The sequence below is a fragment of the Erinaceus europaeus genome, chromosome 6 (assembly GCF_950295315.1).
Source record: "Erinaceus europaeus chromosome 6, mEriEur2.1, whole genome shotgun sequence".
Lineage (NCBI taxonomy): Eukaryota > Metazoa > Chordata > Mammalia > Eulipotyphla > Erinaceidae > Erinaceus > Erinaceus europaeus.
Window position 1 is genome coordinate 56,736,712 of NC_080167.1, and position 20,516 is coordinate 56,757,227.

A 20,516-nucleotide genomic window follows, 5' to 3' on the forward strand; every position below is an offset into this window, starting at 1 on the left:
AACTATTAAACAATATCACAGCTAATGTTGGATAGCTGTCTGCAAACAATGGCATTAACATCAGCCAAGTTAACCCAGTCTAACTCTGCATCCAATAGAGGCCACACCAGCTCAGACATGTCAGACCAGCCTCTCTACCACCATCTGTAAATGATAAAGCAGGAGTGAAGCTGTAGCCCAGCAGTGGCCAGGTTCCAGGCTTCATGACAAAAAAGAAATGGCCAACAACAACCCTCACATTTCATATTTTTACATCTTCCTACATATGTTTTAGATTATTCCCAGTAATGTGCAGGCAGAAAAGTCTTCCTTGATGCCATCTCGGTCATTTGTGGTGGTATCACTATTTTTAGTTTAGGGAAACATTCATAATGATGTTGAGTATAAGTGATTGCTCCAGGGGCTCCTTAATATGTTCTGTTCCTTCAGTTCTGGAGTTCCCTAGTATGGTAAATTCTTCATTTCTTTCCCCGAAGATCTGCAGTCTCTGAAGTGCCAGGGGAGAGAGAGAATTTTGCTAACCGGGCATATGGGATAGTCACTCCACTAAAATTTTGTGTATTTTTTTTTCACTTATATTCCTAACACTCACTTTGCACCCTTCCCATTGGTAGTAGATAGTTGACTTTATGGCTCTGTGTGTATGCATGTGCATGAACATGTGTGCCGCATGGAACACATTCAGTATTTCCACTAATGTACATGCTCAATACCCAGCACCACCATAAACCAGAGCTGAGCAGGAAACAGATTTACTTATTTTTATGAGAGAATGAGAGTGAGCAGGACACTACTTAGTTATGTGTAGTGCTTAGATGCTTAGACTTGAACCCAGGAACCTCATTTATGCAAATATACGTTCCGCCCACTGAGCAACACCCCATCATTTGTGCATAGATTTCCCTTGAACCAAACCAGCTCTGTGACTTAACAAATAGTTCACACCTCCATACTTGTCCATATGTGCCAGGAGTCCTCTGTTTTCTTTAATCTGAACAGATCACATTCCATCATTCTGGGTATGTTTTAACTATTGGATGTTGAAATTAAAGAAGACAGTCAAATGATTCACTTTTGATGCTGCACTAAAATTGTATTTTTAATAGAAAATAAATAAAATATTTTTACTTTTTGAAGGAATTTTTAATCAATAGGAATAAAGTTAAATTATAATTTAAGAGCCAATGTGATAGCTGGTAAGGAGTTTGCCTTGCTATGCTTACAGCTCAGATTCAAGCCCCTGGCACCACTTGTGTGCACTACAACAATGAAAGAAGCTATGGTGCCTTTCCTTCTATCTCTGTCTCTGAAAAAAAGATGACAGCACAGAGCTGAAATTGTGCATGTATGAGACCCTGGCACATTAAAAGTATGTAATGCAGGTGGGCCGGGCAGTAGCACATTCAGTTAAGCACAGGTGGCACGAAGTTCAAGGACAGGCACAAGGATCCCAGTGAGAACCCATGGCTCCCCACCTGCAGGGGGCTTGCTCCACAAGCAGTGAAGGAGGTCTGCAGGTGTCTATCTTTCTCTCCCCTCTGTCTTCCTTTCCTCCCTCAATTTCTCTCTGTCTTATCCAACAACAAAAGCAATAACAACAACAACTATAATAATGGCAACGATAAACAACCAGGGCCACAAAAACGGGTTGGTGACCCCCAGGAGCAGTGGATTTGTAGTGCAGGCACTGAGCCCCAGTGATAACCCTGAAGACAAAAAAAATGTAGTTCAGAATTAAAGTGAATTCTTGGGACAAAGAGCACTGCATGCTTGAGAAACTAGGTTTGATCTCAGCCACAGTATATACTAGGTATGAGCATACATGAAGATAAGTACATCTTTTCAAATATAGTAATAAATTTAAAATAAACTCACAACACAACTTTATATGGAAAATAAATTATTCATATAAAACCCATAACTAAATGTGTTAAGATGTACAGAACAGACTTTCTGAGCTGGTCCCCAGTGCTTTCTGACATAATATACTGAGCCCACCAGCAAGGTCACAGGGACACAGAAAGAATAAGAACAATTCCACTGGTAATGACCCAGTCAATTAGAGCAATCCTGTGCATTCAGTGTTTTTCTTTGATTTCAAATAACAGACACAAATAGCATCACCCATTGCTTAAGTTTTGACTTAGTTAAGAGTTGATTTAAACCATTGTTGTAAAATGCTAGTTTATCAAATACTAGTTCATAAATATTGGCTTGTCAAATTAACATTATATCCTTGGACACTCAAAAATAAAGACCCCTTTCTTACTAAAATAAATTGTGGGTTTGAGCCACATTATTTCCCTGACTTTAACTATTATTTCAGCTATTATAGCACATAGCTTGGAGTTGAATTCAGAGCACAAAGTGCCAAAACTGTAGAGGACTTCTGCTTCTGTGACTTGGTCCTGAGCAGGGTCTGGAGTCTGCAAAGAGACAATAAATAAACTGTAACTGATGAAATAGCAGTTCTGAAATTCTGGAATTCTGAGTGTTGCTTTCAAAAGTGCCTAACTTACTAAGTAAAAAAGCATCTTGGTTGTTAGGAAAATACTGATTTAGTGGTCAAATTTAAGACGCACAAAGCAAAATGTGTTACTTAATTTGCAAATGTCATTTTCCATCATGATGATGCATTTTTATAAAGGCTTCTCAGCCTTGGAGAGAAATCTCAGTAGCAAAACACAGGATGTGCCTGCACAGGGATCCTGGGCCTTGGTATCACATATGGCAGACCTGGGAGATGATCTGCTCTGTCTACTTTGCCCATAAAGATACATTTATTTTAAAGGATTGTTGTATATGTGGTTCAGCATATGTTCTCCAGTCATGCTTGCAGGTCTTATAGTTTTTTGTTTTTCTAATTAGAAAGCAATTTATCTTAACTGCCAGCATGTTTCCAGTTCTAAAAGTACGTATGGGTGCACCCTTTAATAATTCAATGCAGGACAAAGAGAAAATGCCTTAATGCCAAAGTGACTTGGTTTGCTCTCTTTTTCAGGTTTGGTCACACCACAGCCATCTCTTTGTGACTCCCATCTTTTCTCTTGTATCTACAAACCCCAGTGCATCCCCCTCTCAGGGAAATGCGATGGGCAGGATGACTGCTTGGATGGAACTGATGAAATGGATTGTCCTCTTAGCCTCCCTCCTCCTCAGCTCTGTGGTGAAATGGAGTTCCAGTGCTCTACCCACCAGTGTGTCCCAGCCCTCCTGCTTTGTGACGGGGTTCCTGACTGTCCCCTAAATGAAGATGAATCCAGCTGCTGTGAGTCAAGCTCACTTTCTCATTGTGCCAGGGAAAGAATGCTATTTGGAAATGATAGAGAGAGCCTGACAGATAAAAGTTCTCCAGAGTCTTAGTCAGTAACATTTCTGCTTGACTTATGTTGCCAAAACAGGCAAGTAGTCCTGACTTAGCATTTCCAGAAGCCTTTGGATTGTAGTCACTTGAATCTTTGTTGAATCTATTTGATTTCATTTTGCATTTGTATTCGGGTGCCGGAGGTAGTGTAGGATCCCTTTCATTTATAATTTCAACAAATGTTTAGAGAAAATGGGTTTGAGATGGATAATTACAATTTCTTCCCACCATGAAAGTTCATAAAGATGGCTCAAGGAAAGGACTATAGGGAAACATCCATTTTAATGAATGTATGTAATTAGGGTTTAAGCCTAGTAATTATTACTAGGGTAGATGCTATATCACTGAGAATTCATAGAATAGTAGATCCTTTGGATATAGGGTTCAGATCTCATCTATCACTTGCTCCTTGTGCAATCTTGCAAAAGTTATTTGGGCCCATCTCATAATTCATGCAGTACCTATTGTATGGTTAGATAGAGACAGAGAGGCAAAGAGAGAGAGAGCATGAGAGAGAAAGCAGCATCAGAGCTTCTTTCACTGCATTGGGAATCGAGCAGTACCTATCATTTCTATCCCTTTTCTAGGGTAATGAATAATTTACAGCACAGTTGTTTTTACATGTGCAGTTGTTTTTACATGTCTTCTCTCCCTGTGACATCCCTGCACATCACACCCAACATCAACTGTCATCTTTCTGCACCATAGTGCGCTGGGCCCCAACCCTCTTGAATCAAGCCCTTGAATTTGCTGTAGTAGGCCAAGGCTAGTTTAACTTCCACCCTGCATTTCTTTGTTTCCTAAGCCCCGTCTATGAGTGTGGTCATCCATTAATCAGTCTTCTTCTGGCTTATCGTATTTAACATGGCTCCTACCAAAATGGTGCTACTTGACCTATAGGACATGTAAACCTGCATTCAGCACCTTCTGTGTCTATTTTAATCTGTGTCACATAGGGAAAGAAGAACTTTGGCTGAAGTATATGATCTTTTTTTTTTAATTTCTTTATTGGGGAATTAATGTTTTACATTCAACAGTAAATACAATAGTTTGTGCATGTATAACATTTCCCGATTTTCCATATAACAATACAACCCCCACTAGGTCCTCTGTCATCTTTTTTTGGACCTGTATTCTCCCTACCCACCCACCCATCCCAGAGTCTTTTACTTTGGTGCAATATGCCAATTCCAGTTCAGGTTCTACTTGTGTTTTCTCTTCTGATCTTGTTTTTCAACTTCTGCCTAAGACTGAGATCTTTAAGGTAAGCACAAGATCATATTCAGGTCAAAGCAAACTGTTTTTAGATAGTCTTATATTACAGTATACTATGTTTTAAACTGAAGGATCAAAGTGATAGATTGTATGTCAGTGATCACATTTTTTTTTTTTTACTAATAAACGGTTTGGGATGTAACTGTAAGACTTAGAGAAATAAGGTCATGTCAGTGCCGTATTTAGTGTGGGCATCCAAAATGATGATAACTATTGCTACAGACATAAAGAACGTTGAAAGAAATGAGAGCTATCCTTTGGATGCTTAAAGGTTTTAGTCTTAAATCAGTGACTAATTCCAGACTCAGGCTTAGAAATTGGTTTTCTGTCTCCCTGTGCTTTCTACATGTATACTCTTTCTGTAATAAAGCCAAATTGCCGGGTCTTATAATATTTTCTTAGAGGCAAGGTAAATAAGTGGAAATGAATGAAAAAGAGGAAGCCTGCCAAATTATCATCCCTGCTCCCATCAGGGTTCTAATATAATTTGGCTGATAGAAATCTCATTAAATCCAATATAGTCATATGATATTTGGCTTTAAATAAGAATGCTATTTAAAGAGGTTTAGTACTACAAATCTTTACATTTAGATACTTGTTGGAAAATTGGTGTTTACCAAAGTAGTGACCAATGAACTTCTGTTCCTAAAGGGAAATAAGTCCATACATTAAAAATAGACTAAATGTCATGAGTGATTTTCTATCAATTTCTAAAGTATTTAATTGAGTTGCCAGTCTGTAGGGAAAATTTTGTGAAAATTAACTGTGGAAAAAATTCTAGAATAGCACTGCAGAATAAAAAGCATCCAATGAAGACAATTTAGCAAATAATTGAGGTTGTAATACTCCATTTTTAACTCATATTTATTTAGAATGATGATTATAAACTCACACTCATTTGTAAGCCTTTGTTAAGAACTTGGTTTTGACCAATTAATTTGAGCATACCACCTTGGGTTTATATAGTGTCTTTTTCAAATTATATAAATGCTCCATAATGGAAGTATATACTATATGTAACATAGCAGTTATGTGTGTATAGCATGTTTAATGCAACTATCCATATATATTATATTTTTCCAAAGGCTCCTGATAAATAGTAGGCAGGAACATTGGTGAAGCAGGTCTGCAGGTGTCTTTTTCTCCCACTCTCTATCTTGCACTCCTCTCTCAATTTCTCTCTGCCCTACCCATTAAGTTCTCGAAACATTTTTATTTCTTCCTTAACTTCTTCTTTTACCCAGTAGTTGTTAAGTAGTATACTGTTGAGTTTTCATATTTTGGGACTTTTACTATTTTTTTTCTTTGTTGCTAAGTGTTAATTTAATTCTACTGTGGTCTGAGAAGATGCATGGGACGATTTTAGTGCTCTTGAATTTGTTGACACTGTCTTTGTGGCCCAACATATGGTCTCTCCTTGAGAATGTCCCATGTGGACTTAAGTAGAATGTGTATTTCAGTGTCTTGGGGTGACTGACTCTGAAAATGTCCAATAGTTCTAGTTTATCTATATCTTCATTTAGTTCCCTCGTTTCTTTATCAGTTCTCTGCCTGGATGATCTGCCAAGTTGAGAGAGTGGGGTGTTGAAGTCCCCTACTATCACTGTGTTGCTGTGAATATATTGCTGTAGCTCTTTCAGTAGATGTTTGATGTATTTAGATGGCCTCTCATTAGGTGTATAGATGTTGATAATCATTAAGTCCTCTTGATTGACTGATCCTCTTCTTCTTCTTCTAGCGTTTGCCCCTCTTCCGTAGCCAGTCAACAGCGTCAGGTTGAGCCTGATGTAAAGTTTCGAGACCTCCTTTGAATCTGGAGAGGTGGCAGTCGTTGACTATGTGGGTCATAGTCTGTCTGTAGCCGCAGGGGCAGTTCGGGTCCTCTCTGGCTCCCCAGCGGTGGAACATAGCGGCGCACCGGCCTTGGCCTGTTCGATAGCGATTGAGGAGGGCCCAATCATAACGTGCTAGGTCAAAGCCGGGTTGACGCTCGCAGGGGTCTGTGATGAGGTGTTTGTTCTTGACCTCAGCTGACTGCCAACTCTGTTTCCAAGAGACTGGAACAGAGAAGTTCAGTGTAGGCATAGGGAACCAGATTGGGTGACGAGACGTGAAGCGTTGGACAGGGTGGGCAAAGATATCCGCGTATATTGGCAGGTCCGGTCGAGCGTAGACGTGGGAAATGAACTTAGATGATGCCGCATCCCGACGAATATCTGGCGGGGCGATGTTGCTAAGAACTGGCAGCCATGGAACCGGGGTGGAACGGATGGTTCCAGAAATTATCCTCATGGAGGAATATAATTTGGAATCGACCAAGTGGACATGGGGGCTTCGGAACCATACTGGGGCACAGTATTCTGCAGTGGAATAGCATAATGCCAGAGATGATGATTACTTACTGATCCTCTGAGCAGTAAGTAATGTCCATCCCTAGCTTTTTTTTCCTTAAGTTTTCTTTTTTTTTTTTTTATTCTGGAAAAGTAAAAACATGGGCATAGAGAAATGAGTGGAGGGAAAAAAGGAAATAAGGTGGTTAAGTTGGCCTCTTTTATGCACTTTTTTATTTCTTAATTTTTAAAATTTATTTATAAAATGGAAATATTGAGAAGACCATAGGATAAGATGGGTACATTTCCACACAGTTCCCACCACCAGAGCTCTGTATCCCATCCCATTCCTTGAAAGTTTTCCTATTCTTTATCCCTCTGGAAGCAGAGACCCAGGACCATTATAGGGTGCAGAAGATAGAAGGTCTGGCTTCTATAATTGCTTCTTCACTAAACATGGACATTAACATGTTCATCCATACTCCAGGCTTGTCTCTCTCTTTCCCTAGTGGGGCAGGGCTCTGGGAAGGTCATCTGCCCAGCGAAGTCAGATTGGTGTCATGGTAACATCTGCAATGTGGTGGCTAAAAAAGCATTAAGATATAAAGCAGAACAAGTTGTTAAGTAATCAGAAACCTAAAGGCAAGAATATAGCAGATAAGATTTGAGGCCTCCCTTTTGGAAAAAGCCAGTAGGTCTATTTTAGGTATATTCCAAAGGGCTCATGACTTTAATACATTTTGCCTGAGCCCAACAGTTAACATGCAAGTGGGCCAAAGGTATTGCCCTTGTCCGAGGAGATGATGTCAGAGTTGGGAATAGGACTAGAAAGCTGGGTCAGGGAGAGAGTAGTTCCCAAATATGGAAATAGTATATAACTGTTGTTAACTGGAAACTCTACTGATATGATCTGTGGCCCGAATTTGTTGCAGGAACCTGTGTAACCTCTGCATCCCTGTAGGTCTGAGCTCACATTCTGTGGTCATGGCTAGGAACATTCTAGGCTGCACTAATTTCAGGACCCATTTTCCTCTAGGGTTAGAGTATGTTGGCCCAGCCTCCTTTCAGAGAATGGGGATGTCCCTACCATTGTTGACTCTTACAGAGGACAAGGTCCTGTAGGAGCCCACAAAGGGGTCCATTATGTTGTTCCTGATGGAGATGACCAGTGACAGTGGAGACAGGGATCTGTTAGAAGTCTAGGCCCATCATGTCTGTGTGGGAATCCCAGGAGTCCCTGGCTAGGGCCCTTGGTGATGGGGTGGCCTAGTAGTAACCAAAAGAGCCATCAATAAAGCGCGCCAGTCTCTTGCCCTTATCCAGCTTTTGTAATCCTTACTTTGTCTGGCAAGGTTAGCCTTTGAGTGATTGAGGAATATAACGGAGATGGAGAAATAAGTTTGGGGAGGTAAGGAAGAACTTGAATCTTTACCCATCATGCAAGTGCTTCAGAGCAATTGAGTTAGAACACCAAATGCACCAGAATGAGGATGTAGGTCTAGACAGGGTTGTTGCAGCTGAAGTATAGTAGGGCGGACTAGAGAACAGATCATGAATAGACTGAAGAGATGCTTAGGTGGTAGTACCAAGAATGCAATCAAGATGAAATTTCAGGAAAGTACTGTATCCTTAGATATTTGTTGGGAAATTGGTTTTTGTCGTTATAGTAACAGATGAAATTGTTGCCAGAGGGAGATATGTCTACACATTAGAAATAGATTAGTATCATGAAAGGAGTGTTCTATTTATAAGGTACTTAATTGTATTTTCATTTTCAATATTCTTTTAGTTGCCATATGAACACTTTTTCCCTAATGAGTAATTGTTTTTTTAAAATGTCTCAATAGATGCAGTGTCAAGGTGTTGTCTATTTTTTGCCAGGAGATTGACTGGTGCAACCTATGATTAAACCCTCAAATACCTGTGATGAATAGATTGCAATAGTACGAATATCAATGTGAAAGTGCTCATGAGTCAGTGCTATTTTGCCATATGATAAACTGTACCTTTTTATTTTTATTTTATTTTTTTAAGGAAACATGCAGTATGGTATTTTTGGAAGTGAAGCAACATTTAAATTTAATACAAAAAATTCCAATTAAAAGAAAATTAAATATAAATTCTTTTCAAGTGTTGACCTCATAGCTTTGTTTAAACATTCTGGTCACCAGAACATTTATTTTTTACAAGAACTAAAGACCTTCAGATATCTGTTGCTATTGATTTCCCTGCCTAAAATTCCAAACATCTTAAAATCTTCGTGAATGCCTCTCAGTACAAACCAGCCTAACAGGCCTCTCATTTTGTCTTACCTTCCACTCTAAATGCCAACTTTTTTTGCCTCTAGGGTTATTGCTAGGGCTCAGTGCCTGCACCACAAATCCACTGTTCTCGAAGCCACTTTTTTCCCTTTTGTTACCCTTGTCATTTTTATTGTTGTGGTTAGTATTATTGTTGTTATTGATGTCATTGTTGTTGGATAGAACAGAGAGAAATAGAGAAAGGAAAGGAAGACTGAGATGGGGAGAGAAATAGACACCTGCAGACCTGTGTCACCACTTGTGAAGTGGGATCTTTTTAATTTAATTTAATTTTTTATTTATAAAAAGGAAACATTGACAAAACCGTAGGATAAGAGGGGTACAACTCCACACAATTCCCACCACCAGATCTCTGTATCCCATCCCCTCCCCTGATAGCTTTTCTATTCTTTATCCTTCTGGGAGTATGGACCCAAGGTCATTGTGGGATGCAGAAGGTGGAAGGTCTGGCTTCTGTAATTGCTTCCCCGCTGAACATGGGCATTGGCAGGTCCATCCATACTCCCAGGCTGCCTCTTACTTTCCCTAATGGGGTGGGCCTCTGGGGAAGCGGAGCTCCAGGACACATTGTTGGGGTGTTCTGTCCAGAGAAGTCTGTTTGGCATCATGGTATCATCTGGAACCTAGTGGCTGAAAACATTTTCATTTTTTTTTTTTTTTTTTTACCCTTTTTTGTTGCCCTTTTGTTGTAGCCTTGTCGTGGTTATTATTGTTGTCGTTCGTTGTGGGCTAGGACAGAGAAATGGAGAGAGGAGGGGAAGACAGAGAGGAGGAGAGAAAGACAGACACCTGCAGACCTGCTTCACCGCCTGTGAAGCGACTCCCCTGCAGGTGGGGAGCCGGGGCTCGAACTGGGATCTCTGTGCTTTGCGCCACGTGCGCTTAACCCGCTGCGCTACCGCCTGACTCCCGACATTTTCATTTTAATATCAAATGGTACACATCTACAATCATGGACAGTTGTGTGTATTTCCTATGCAGTAACTATCAAAGGTATTTTATGTGAAGGAAGTAACTCCAATGAACTATTCATGAATTATTTATCTGCAGTGCACCATCTACATGACTGAATGAGCTGGTAGCCACAGAATAGTCTGTGTTACTTAACTTATTTTTTAAGAAAAAAATAGCAATCTCTAGGAGGATGGCAGGTTGAAATAAGTATTTTATAGACATTAAACCATGCTATTGGACATAGAATATAGCAAAAGCATCTTATCTTCTGGGGAAACAGTAGAAATATAAATTTCCTGTAAATGATAGATATAACTTGTTTGGATAGTCATTTGAATTTTTCTTTGTTGAATATGTATTAATAATGAGGCGGAGAGAAGTTGTTCAGTTTGTTGTCCTGCATTCAACATAATGTCCTTTGTTATGTGAGTATCAATAAATAACAATTCCATTTCATAATTTATTTGCCACTTGTATTTAAAATTGAGAAATATACATTAGCCATAATGTTGTATTCTCTAAAATGCCACATTAAACTAAGATTTTAACTTTGAACTTATAAAGTAAAAGACTAATCTTTTGTTTTGACCAGACCACTGCTCAGCTGTGGATTTGGGTGTTACAGGGAATTGAACCCGGTACTTAGATGAAAGTCTGGTGTGCTTAATAGTGGCACTATCTCCTCAGTCCCAAAAGATTATTTATTTATTTGTTTATTGCTGGGGTTCCTTGCCTGGATGATAACTCCACCATTCTGAGCAGACTTTTTTGGGGGGTAGAGATAAATCAATTGGGAAGGAGGTAGTAGAGAGGGAGAGAAAGAGAAAGGAAAAGAGGGAAAGCAAGGAAGGAAGGAAGAGAGAGAGAGAGAGAGAGAGAGAAGGAGAGGAAGAATCCTGCACCACTTTCACCACTCATGAAGCTATCTCCTGCAGCTAGGAACTGGGAGCTTGAACTTGGTCCTTGCACAAGGTAACATATTTGCCCTGAAGGGGAGGACTGGTGGCTTGAACCAGTGTCCTTTTGTATAGTAATGTGTGTACTCAGCTAGTACACTGCCATTCAGTCCCCAAAAGTCACCTTTGAATTGTCAAATTGCTTGGTTTCTATATGAAAGAAAAGGTAAAATGTGGTTTTTTGTTTGTTTTTTTTTTTTTGCCTCCAGGGTTATTGCTGGGGCTCAGTGCCTGCATTACAAATCCACTACACGTGGAGGCCATTTTCCCTCATTTTTGTTGTTGCCCTTGTTGTTGTTATTATTGTCATTGCTGTTGTTGTTGTTGGATAGGACAGAGAGAAATCGAGAGAGGGGGAGAGAAAGACACCTGAAGATCTGCTTCACCGCTTGTGAAGGTGGGCTTGAACCTGGATCCTTACGCAGGTCTGAGCACTTCGCACCATGTGCACTTAACCCACTGTGCTACTGCCCGGCGGCAAACTGTATTTTAAATTACAGTCTTTTGTGTTGATACACAGATACATGTATACAAATATACACAAATATGTATAAGTATGTGTATGTGCTTAGTTCAGTGGTATTTAGTGAAAACGTGCAGCCTGTATCACTTACAAGTAAGACTCTTTATTACTTTTATTTATAAAATAAAAAATAGAAAATATCAACAAAACCATATAATAAGAGGGGTGAAATTCCACACATTTCCCATCACCAGAGTTCCATGTCCCATCCCCTCTACTGGAAGCTTTCCTATTCTTTATCTCTCTGGGAGTATGGACTCAGGGTCATTATGGGGTGCAGAAGGTGGGAGGTCTGGTTTCTGTAATTGCTTCTCTTATGGACATGGGCATTGACAGGTTGAGCCATACTCTTGCCTGTCCCAATCTTTCTCTACTGGGGCAGGGCTCTGGAGAGGTGGGGTTTCAGGGTACATTGGTTGTCTGTCTGGGCAAGTCAGGTTGACGTCATGGTAGCATCTGCAACTTGGTGTTTGGAACGTGTATTTCCTTTGCTTCCTCCTTTCTTGTGGGACTCGGTTCAGTACTTGTGAGGTGGGGTTGATTGTGGCAAAGTCCTTTAGTTCTTGAATATTTGAGAAAACTTTTATTCCTCCCTCATATTTGAAGGATAATTTCACAGGATATAATATTCATGGCTGAAATTACCTCTCCTTTCTAACTTTGAATATGTCATTCCACTCTCTCCCTGCCTCTAGAGTTTGTGAAATCTGATGAAAGTTTTATAGCTCTGCCTTTGTATGTGACTTCTTTCCTTTCTCTAGCAGCCAGCAAAAATTTTTCCCTGTCATTGACTTTTGATAGTTTTACAATAATGTGCCTTGGCCTTGGTATTTTTGTATTTATAAATCTGGGTGATCGCTCTGCCTCTTGAATGAGGATGTTCTGATGGTTTCCTAAATGAGGGAAGTTCTCAGCTAAAATTGCTCTGAAAATGGACTCTGGGCCTTTGGCATTGTCCTCATCCTGTTAAGAGATGGAAGAGTATTTTCTTTCCTAGTTTATTTGGTTACAATGTGATTTCTCTTGTCAATGTAAAGCCTAGCACTATTTAATCCTTTGGAATAACTTAAGAGATCAGCTCTACTTCTGGGACCTAAGTCATTTATATAATCTATTAATAGTTTCAGCCTTAGTTTTGAGAGTTGTCTGCAGCTGCATTCTTTCCCAGCCCCCCTCCAAAGACGATATGCTTTCCTCACTATTCTGTTCTGATTTCAGCCTTACTGATTTCCCACCTATAGACATCATTTTGTCTGATAATTTACTTTTTTCTGGAAACATTAAACCACAAAGCACCATCAGTGCTTTTTTCTTTCAATGTATGAACCTCCATACACTAAAGGAACCATATATGCCTACAACGCTGATGTCTGCCAATATTTGCCAGCAAAGTTTGGCCTTGTGAGTTTTTTTGTTGTTGTTGTTATTGTTTATTTTTGAACTTTTCATCACTCTTGTATCATTGGATTGTTTGTTATTGTGTTTCCTGATCATTTGAAAATGATCTCTCCTAGATTCGCCAACTGAAGTTGCATCCACAGGTAGTGGCAGTCCAATGATATTTACTGGTGGAAACTGCTATTCTGGCACCTTGGGAAGGATTGCTCAGTGAAGAGTATCACTTGGATTTTTTCATAGCTGGCACTTTAGTCAGTGGAGATACATACTTTTAAAAGATTGGTTTCTAGGCTGACAGAGTAGCTCATTGGGATAGTGTATGGCTTTGTCATGTGTGTCACCCAGGTTCAAGCTCAGCACTGCACTGCAGAGTGTTTCGGTGCTGTGGTCTATTTCACTCTTTCTGCCTCTCTGCATGTCTGTCTCTTCTTTAAATAAATTGGTTTCTATTCAACTTGCTTATTGCATTTTTTGACTAGGGAAATTGTATCCAGGATTCAGTGTTCCAGATAGAACAATATTTTTTTCCAGATATGACTTTTTCCAGATAGAAAGAATGAAACGGGGCCAGGCGGTAGTGCAGCAGTTAATTGCACATAGCGCGCAGAGCAAGGACCTGCATAAGGATCCGGGTTCAAGCCTCTGGCTCCCCACCTGCAGGGGGGGGGGGTCACTTCACAAGTGGTGAAGCAGGTCTGCAAGTGTCTATCTTTCTCTCCCCCTCTCTGTCTTCCCCTCCACTCTTGATTTCTCTCTGTCCTGTCCAATAACAACAATGGGAAAAAGAAAGGATGACCACCAGGAATGATGGACTCATAGTGCAAGCACAAAGCCACAGTGATAATCTGGAGGCAAAACAAAACAAACAAAGAGAAAAGGGGCAGAGGTGGGAGGACAACAGGGCATCTACCTTTATTGCAGTGGGTACTGGGCTTGACCCTGGGTCATGCACTTAACTAAGCAGTTTACTATCCAAATGAGCTACTTTGCTGGCTCACAATAAATCTAATAAGCAGTTCCTGTGTGTGTGTGTGTGTGTGTGTGTGTGTGTGTGTGTGCCTTCAGAGTTGCCACTATGGCTACAAATCCACTGCTCCTGGCAGCCATTTTTTCTGTTTTATTGGATAGGACAGAAAGAAGTTGAGAGAGGAGGAGGAGATGAAGAGAGAGAGAGAGACCAAGACCTGAAGACCTCCTTCACCACTTGCAAAGTGTTCCCTCTGCAGATGGGGAGCAAGGACTCAAACCCAGAACCCAGAAGCTTGCACAGGACCTTGTGCTTTATACTGTGTGCGCTTACCCTGATGTGCCATTACCTGCTCACCGAACAGGCAGTTCTAAAAGTAAATTGTGTCAGTAACCTATGAAAACTCTTAACAATTCCTTCCAGCCCCTAAATATAGATGAAAAAAAGAAGAATGTATGACATACTAACAAAATCTGGATAAGACCCATACTTAGATATATCTATCCCCAGGGCTTCTAAACTAGCTATTGATCTTGGCAATTTTGAAGAGAATTGCCATTATTCTCATGTAAGTGACTGTCCACACAGACAAATCCTTAAAAAAAGTTTTTAGCAGCATGTTTGATTACAGTGTTTATATCACAATGGGTAGGACACCATAAGTAAATCAGAGAAAAACTTGTCTGTCCTCTTCAACCTAGAAAGTTGGAAAGTTCTGGCTGTATAGTGCTGCCCTTTTTGACATACCTCTGCAGAATCCTAACACTTCACATAGCAGAGTTACACATGCAGTGATGACCAATAGTATCATTATTACCCGGTGCCTTTTGAATGCCTGACAAGATGGTGCAGTGGGCACCTACTTTAACACGTTCCCTCTCTTCCAAATACATTCTAATCTCAGGTAGAAGAGTTAGCATAGGCATGTAAAATACTCGATGATATGACGGATATGACAGACTGAAACTGGAGCAGATCCAGAGAAACAGAAGTAAGTCTGAAACAGGACTGCTGGTTTCTGGGTCCTCAAGCAAGCAGGCAAATAGACACATTCTGGTAGCCTGGACTAAAAGGCTCTGTTTCAGACTTCAATTGCAAGTGCAGAATAAAACAAGGCTTACTGCTCTACAGAAATCCTAAAGAAACCAGAAGGCCAGAGAAAGCTATGTGCTTACTGAATAATGGTAGCATCCCAGGGAGGTTAAGTATCAGATTGTTATTGAGCAATGTTAGGTATTAGTGAAGAGAAGAAAGAACCAGAGTCTTACTACCAATAGCATCTCTGTCATATCAGTATTCCATCCTTTGAAATCAGGTCAGATTCTCCTGTGTTCCCAACAGGAGACTCTAGAATGGTAAAGCTTCTGCATCATGCTGGTACCCAAAGTGACCCATGACTCTTAGCCCACTTAGAAGCTGATGCAGGTGCAGACAAGTTATCCAGCTACCAGTGGCATTGAGGGCAGGCACAGCGCAGCAGAAGCACAGAGAGCCCTACCTTAAAGTAAAGTTGACTCCTGTGTGGTCCGGGAGGTGGCGCAGTGATAAAGCTTTGGACCCTTAAGCATGAGGTCCTGAGTTCAATCCCCGGCAGCACATGTGCCAGAGTGATGTCTGGTTCTCTCTGTCTCCTCCTATCTTTCTCATAAATAAATAAAATCTTAAAAAAAAAAAAAAGTAAAGTTGACTCCTATCTAAAATCCTCTCAGTGCCTGAAATGCATTGTATTACATGTGTGAGACAACATCATCCATAGCTGAGAAATGGCTTCTATTGATGTCTTTTTTAAAAATTTTTATTCATTTTCCCTTTTGTTGCAGTTATTAATGTTGTCGTTGTTGGATAGGACAGAGAGAAATGGAGAGAGGAGGGGAAGACAGAGAGGGGATAGAAAGACAGACACCTACAGACCTGCTTCACTGCCTGTGAAGCGACTCCCCTGGTGGGGAGCGGTGGGGAGCGGGCGCTCAAACCAGGATCCTTACGCTGCTCCTTGTGCTCTGTGCCACGTGTGCTTAGCCCACTGCGATACCACCTGGCTCCGGACATAAGTCTTTTTGAAGGAATCTTCAACTTAATAAACTGAACTTCTCTTCAAAAAGCACTGTGATCCATGTATTTTAGATATAGGACAAGGAAAATAGTGATGTAATGAACTGTTGTGCCAGGAGGAGAAACTCATTGAAACCAGAGACACTTAGTAACCATGCTTGTTACTCTTCCTCAGCCTCAGCCAGTGAGAGCTGTCCTGATGGAGGCTTGGTGTGCGCCTCCTCCAACAGCTGTATCCCCGCCCACCAGCGCTGTGACGGCTTTGTCCACTGCATGGAGTTCCAGCTTGATGAGTCCAGCTGTTCAGGTACTACATTTCCACTTCCATCTCCATTCAAATATGCTTTGAGATATTCACCAGTAACTTAACCTGCAGATGGAAAAATCCATCTGTTAGAACGTGACATTCCAAGAAATGATTATGATTTTATTGAAATGAAGGCAGGAAGAGAGCTGACATTACCTGCTACATTTATTTCAAAAAACTCAAATGTATAACGGAATGAGCTTATGGCCCATCAATATAAGCAAAGTATGTGCCACATAAAGAAAAATCAAGGACTAGGTGACACTTCACCAGGAAGAGTGAAATGCTCCTCTGAGCAAGGATGCGGGTTCAAATGCAGGGGGAAGGTTCCTGAGCAGTGGAGCAGTACTGCAAGTGTCACTCCTTCTCATTCATTCTCTCTCTCCCTCTTTATTTTTCTCTGTATCTCACCTTCTATTAAAAAAAATAAGGGTGGAAGAAAAGGAGAGAGAAATAAGGAAAATGGCAAAAATGGCTGCTGAGAGCAGTGAAGTAAATGGAGACACTGAATTCCAGTGATAATCCTGGTGGAGAAAGAAAGGAAAGAAAGAAAGAAACAAAGAAACAAAGAATCTAGCAGTTTATTTGTATTTACTCTCATGTAGTTTAGGCAATCATTTAATAAGCTTTATGCAAATTTCTTGGTTTCTATAATAAGGACACCCTATTGATATAACTTTTAATTTATCTTTTATTTATTTATTTTCTAGATAAAGAAAGCAGAGAAAGCAAAAGAGGGCTGGGGTAATAGCATAATGATTATGCAAAAGATTTTCTTATTTATTTATTTTTTAATTTTTATTTATAAAAAGGAAACACTGACAAAAAATATAGTATAAGAGGGGTACAACTCCATACACTTACCACCATCAGAACTCCATATCCCATTCTCTCCCCTGATAGCTTTCCTATTCTTTATCCCTCTAGGAGTATGGACCCAGGGTCTTTATGGGGTGCAGAAGGTGGAAGGTCTTGCTTTTGTAATTGCTTCCCTGCTGAACATGGGCATTGGCAGGTTGATCCATACTCCCAGCCTGCCTTTCTCTTTCCCTAGTGGGATGGGACTCTGGGGAAGCAGGGCTCCAGGACACACTGGTGGGATCATCTGCCCAGAGGTGTCTGGTTTGCATCATGTTAGCATCTGGAACCTGGTGGCTGAAAAAAAATTTAACATATAAAGCCAAACAAACTGTTGACTAATCATGAACCTAAAGGCTGGAATAGTGTAGATGAAAAGTTGGGGGTATCTGTTTTATAGAAATCTAGTAGGGCCATTTTATAGAAAGCTAGTAGGGCCATTTTAGTTATATTCCAAAGAGCCTGTGACTATACTAGTTTTTTTTTTTCCTTTTTTTTCTAAGCTTGACATCTGATATGCAGTTGGGCCCAAGTTATTGTCTGGGGAGATAATGTCATGGCTAGAAAAAGGACTAGGAAGCTGGATCAGGGAAGAGAATAGCTCCCAAATATGAGAAAGGTATATAAATATTTTTTACTGTAAACCCCATCAATTTGCAAAAGATTTTCATACCTAGGGCTCCAAAGTTCAAGCTCCAGCACCACCATAAGCCAGAGCTGAGGAGTGGAGTGTTCTTGTTTGTCCGCTCTCTCTGTATTTCCCCCTCTGTATCTCTCTCTCTCTCATTATATTAAGATAAATAAAATATTTAGAAAGAAAGAAAGTGAAAGATACCACAGTACCAAAGCTTCCTTCAGTGCTATGTGGCCTTGACTCAAGCCTGGCTCCCCCCATGACAGAGTAGCACACTATCCCAGTGAGGCATTTCATTGACCACTAACATTATTTTTAAATTATTGTTATGTCTCCACTTCTTTGTAAATATTTTGATTTGAATAATCTTGTCATATTTAAAAATATTTTATTGAATTTAATTTGACTTGATTTTTTTCTTTATTCCGGCTCTGAAACTTTTATAATTCATTATTATATATGGTTATACTTCTTTCATAAATGCTTTAAATTTTTCCATTTAAACTGTTTAATTTTTTTTAATTTTATTTATTTATTGCATAGAAACAGAAATCGAGAGGAGAGCAGGGAAATAAAGGGAGAGACAGAGAAGTACCAATAGCACTAAACTCAACACTTGTGATGCTTTCCCTCTGCTTGTAGGGGCTACAGACTTGAACTTGAGTCTTTGTGCATTGCAGCATGTGTACTCAACCAGGTGCACCACCACCTGGCCCCTAAAATGTTTAAAATTCCCTATATGTTGGTAAGATCTCCCTCTGGGTAGTTGAATTTTTATCTCATGCAAAAATATGTAAAATAACATACTACTATATTTTACTGTTGACTGTAAACCATTAATCCCTCCAATAAAGAGGAAAAACAGATACATAAAATATCAGATATTGAGGACAACATGATTTTGCCACAGTAAAAGATGATGTAAATTTATTTACATAATTTAAATAATAGATTATGTAATAGATATAAATAATAGATAATGTAAATTTAGATTAAAGATACATCCCATTTTATTTTCTAGATAATTTGGAGATATTTCAGGGCAGATCTAGAGAGACCATTTTATTCTTGCTTTTCTAGAGAGAAGTCATGAGGTGCAACAAAAGCACGCTAAATATAATCAAACAATAGTGTAAAAGGTCCTTCTACTTATGCTGCTGGGACTATACACTCATAGGGCATGGAGTCTCCTGAGTACAAAGGAGAATCAAGAAGTGAGCAAATCTGATCTCATAGAATTTGCAAAGAGGAATGCTCTTTGGCATTATTTCTATACCAGACTTAAACATCAGATAAGATAACAAAGAAAAATAACCTTTGCAAAGCATATAAAATATGGTAGTGAAAGTTCCATCTCTTTGAAATAATTGCAACAGAGCAATTTATGTCTCCTACCCAAATTCATTTGCATAGAGTGAGTTTGTCTTCAATACTCATGAAGCTTCCCTTCTGCAGATGGGGACCAGGGGCTTGAACCTAGGTCCTTGTGCATGATAACGGATGCACTCAATCAGGTGCACCACCACCCAGTCCCTTAATGCTTTTGGTTTTAAGGAGCACTTTAAACTAAATTCACACTAAGATGTATCAGTGCACATTGTGCCTTTCTCTTTCTCTTTCTCTTAGAGCGTATTCCTTTAAAGTCCTAGACTTTTAAGAGCCCAGTTCTTACAACTTCCAGTAATTCCCTCAGTGGTCACACAACAGATGGTGAACATATGGTCTCCCCTCACCTCAAGGTTTAAGCCATTAACAAGAACATCAAGCCCAGGCACTTCATAAGCATTTCAGATTAAGTGTACTGCAACAAGTCCTGTCTGTTCCCAAGTTGTACCAGGAAGGCAAATGATTTCAGATTTACTTCCTTGTGTAACCAAGTATTATTTTCCTGGCTAAACTTAAGTTGAAAGTCTTTTTCCAGTCATCTCTAGTTCTAAAGGGTTGATGAAGGTTATATTAAAATAAAACTTCAGTTATGTTAATTATGCATTTGAAAGAATTAGGAAAAGGTACTAAATATGACATCAGAGGATGATGTATTTAATACAATTTCGAATGATAAAAAACAGAATACAACTTCTTAGGCAAATGCTATCCAGCTATTTCAGGTTTCTGAGGCATGGTTAATCTCTCCAGCAATCTCCATGCTAGGATTCCAAGGCAGCAGTTTGCAAAACAAGCTTTCTAGTAGACTCCTCAGATCCATACAGCTCCAGCGAGCGTGCGCAGTGCTTTCTTTCTGCACATGTACCCCACCTTAGTGCTTAAATAAAAGGGGGCTTATGATCCCAGAATAACCAAGACTGCACAGAGCTACAGAGATTCTCAACTGAATATCAGATCATTTTGCATTTTATAGATTAACAGGCCTTTGGAATTAATGGACAAAAACCATTAAATCTCTGCTGCTTCCTTACAGTTCACTTGAGAAAGTCCTAAGAGTCATTTTTCTTTTCCTTTTAAACTGATTATTAGTATGTAATAGAGCACATAGCAGGGTGAGGTCAGAATGGGAGTACTCTTAGGACAGCCCCTGACTCAGAGCAGGCCCTGAGTAAGGGGTGGTGGTGACAATAA

The 20,516-nt window shown here is 39.9% G+C and overlaps 1 protein-coding gene across 1 annotated transcript in view; it reads left to right on the top strand.

The window, feature by feature from the left end:
• MALRD1 (MAM and LDL receptor class A domain containing 1) overlaps positions 1 to 20,516 on the top strand; it is a 580,642-nt gene that overhangs the window by 456,414 nt on the left and 103,712 nt on the right. Inside the window, exons 34-35 of the mRNA XM_060192257.1 lie at positions 3,002 to 3,268; positions 16,316 to 16,447. Of these exons, the coding sequence (XP_060048240.1) occupies positions 3,002 to 3,268; positions 16,316 to 16,447 (399 nt within the window). The remainder of the gene's footprint in view (positions 1 to 3,001; positions 3,269 to 16,315; positions 16,448 to 20,516) is intronic.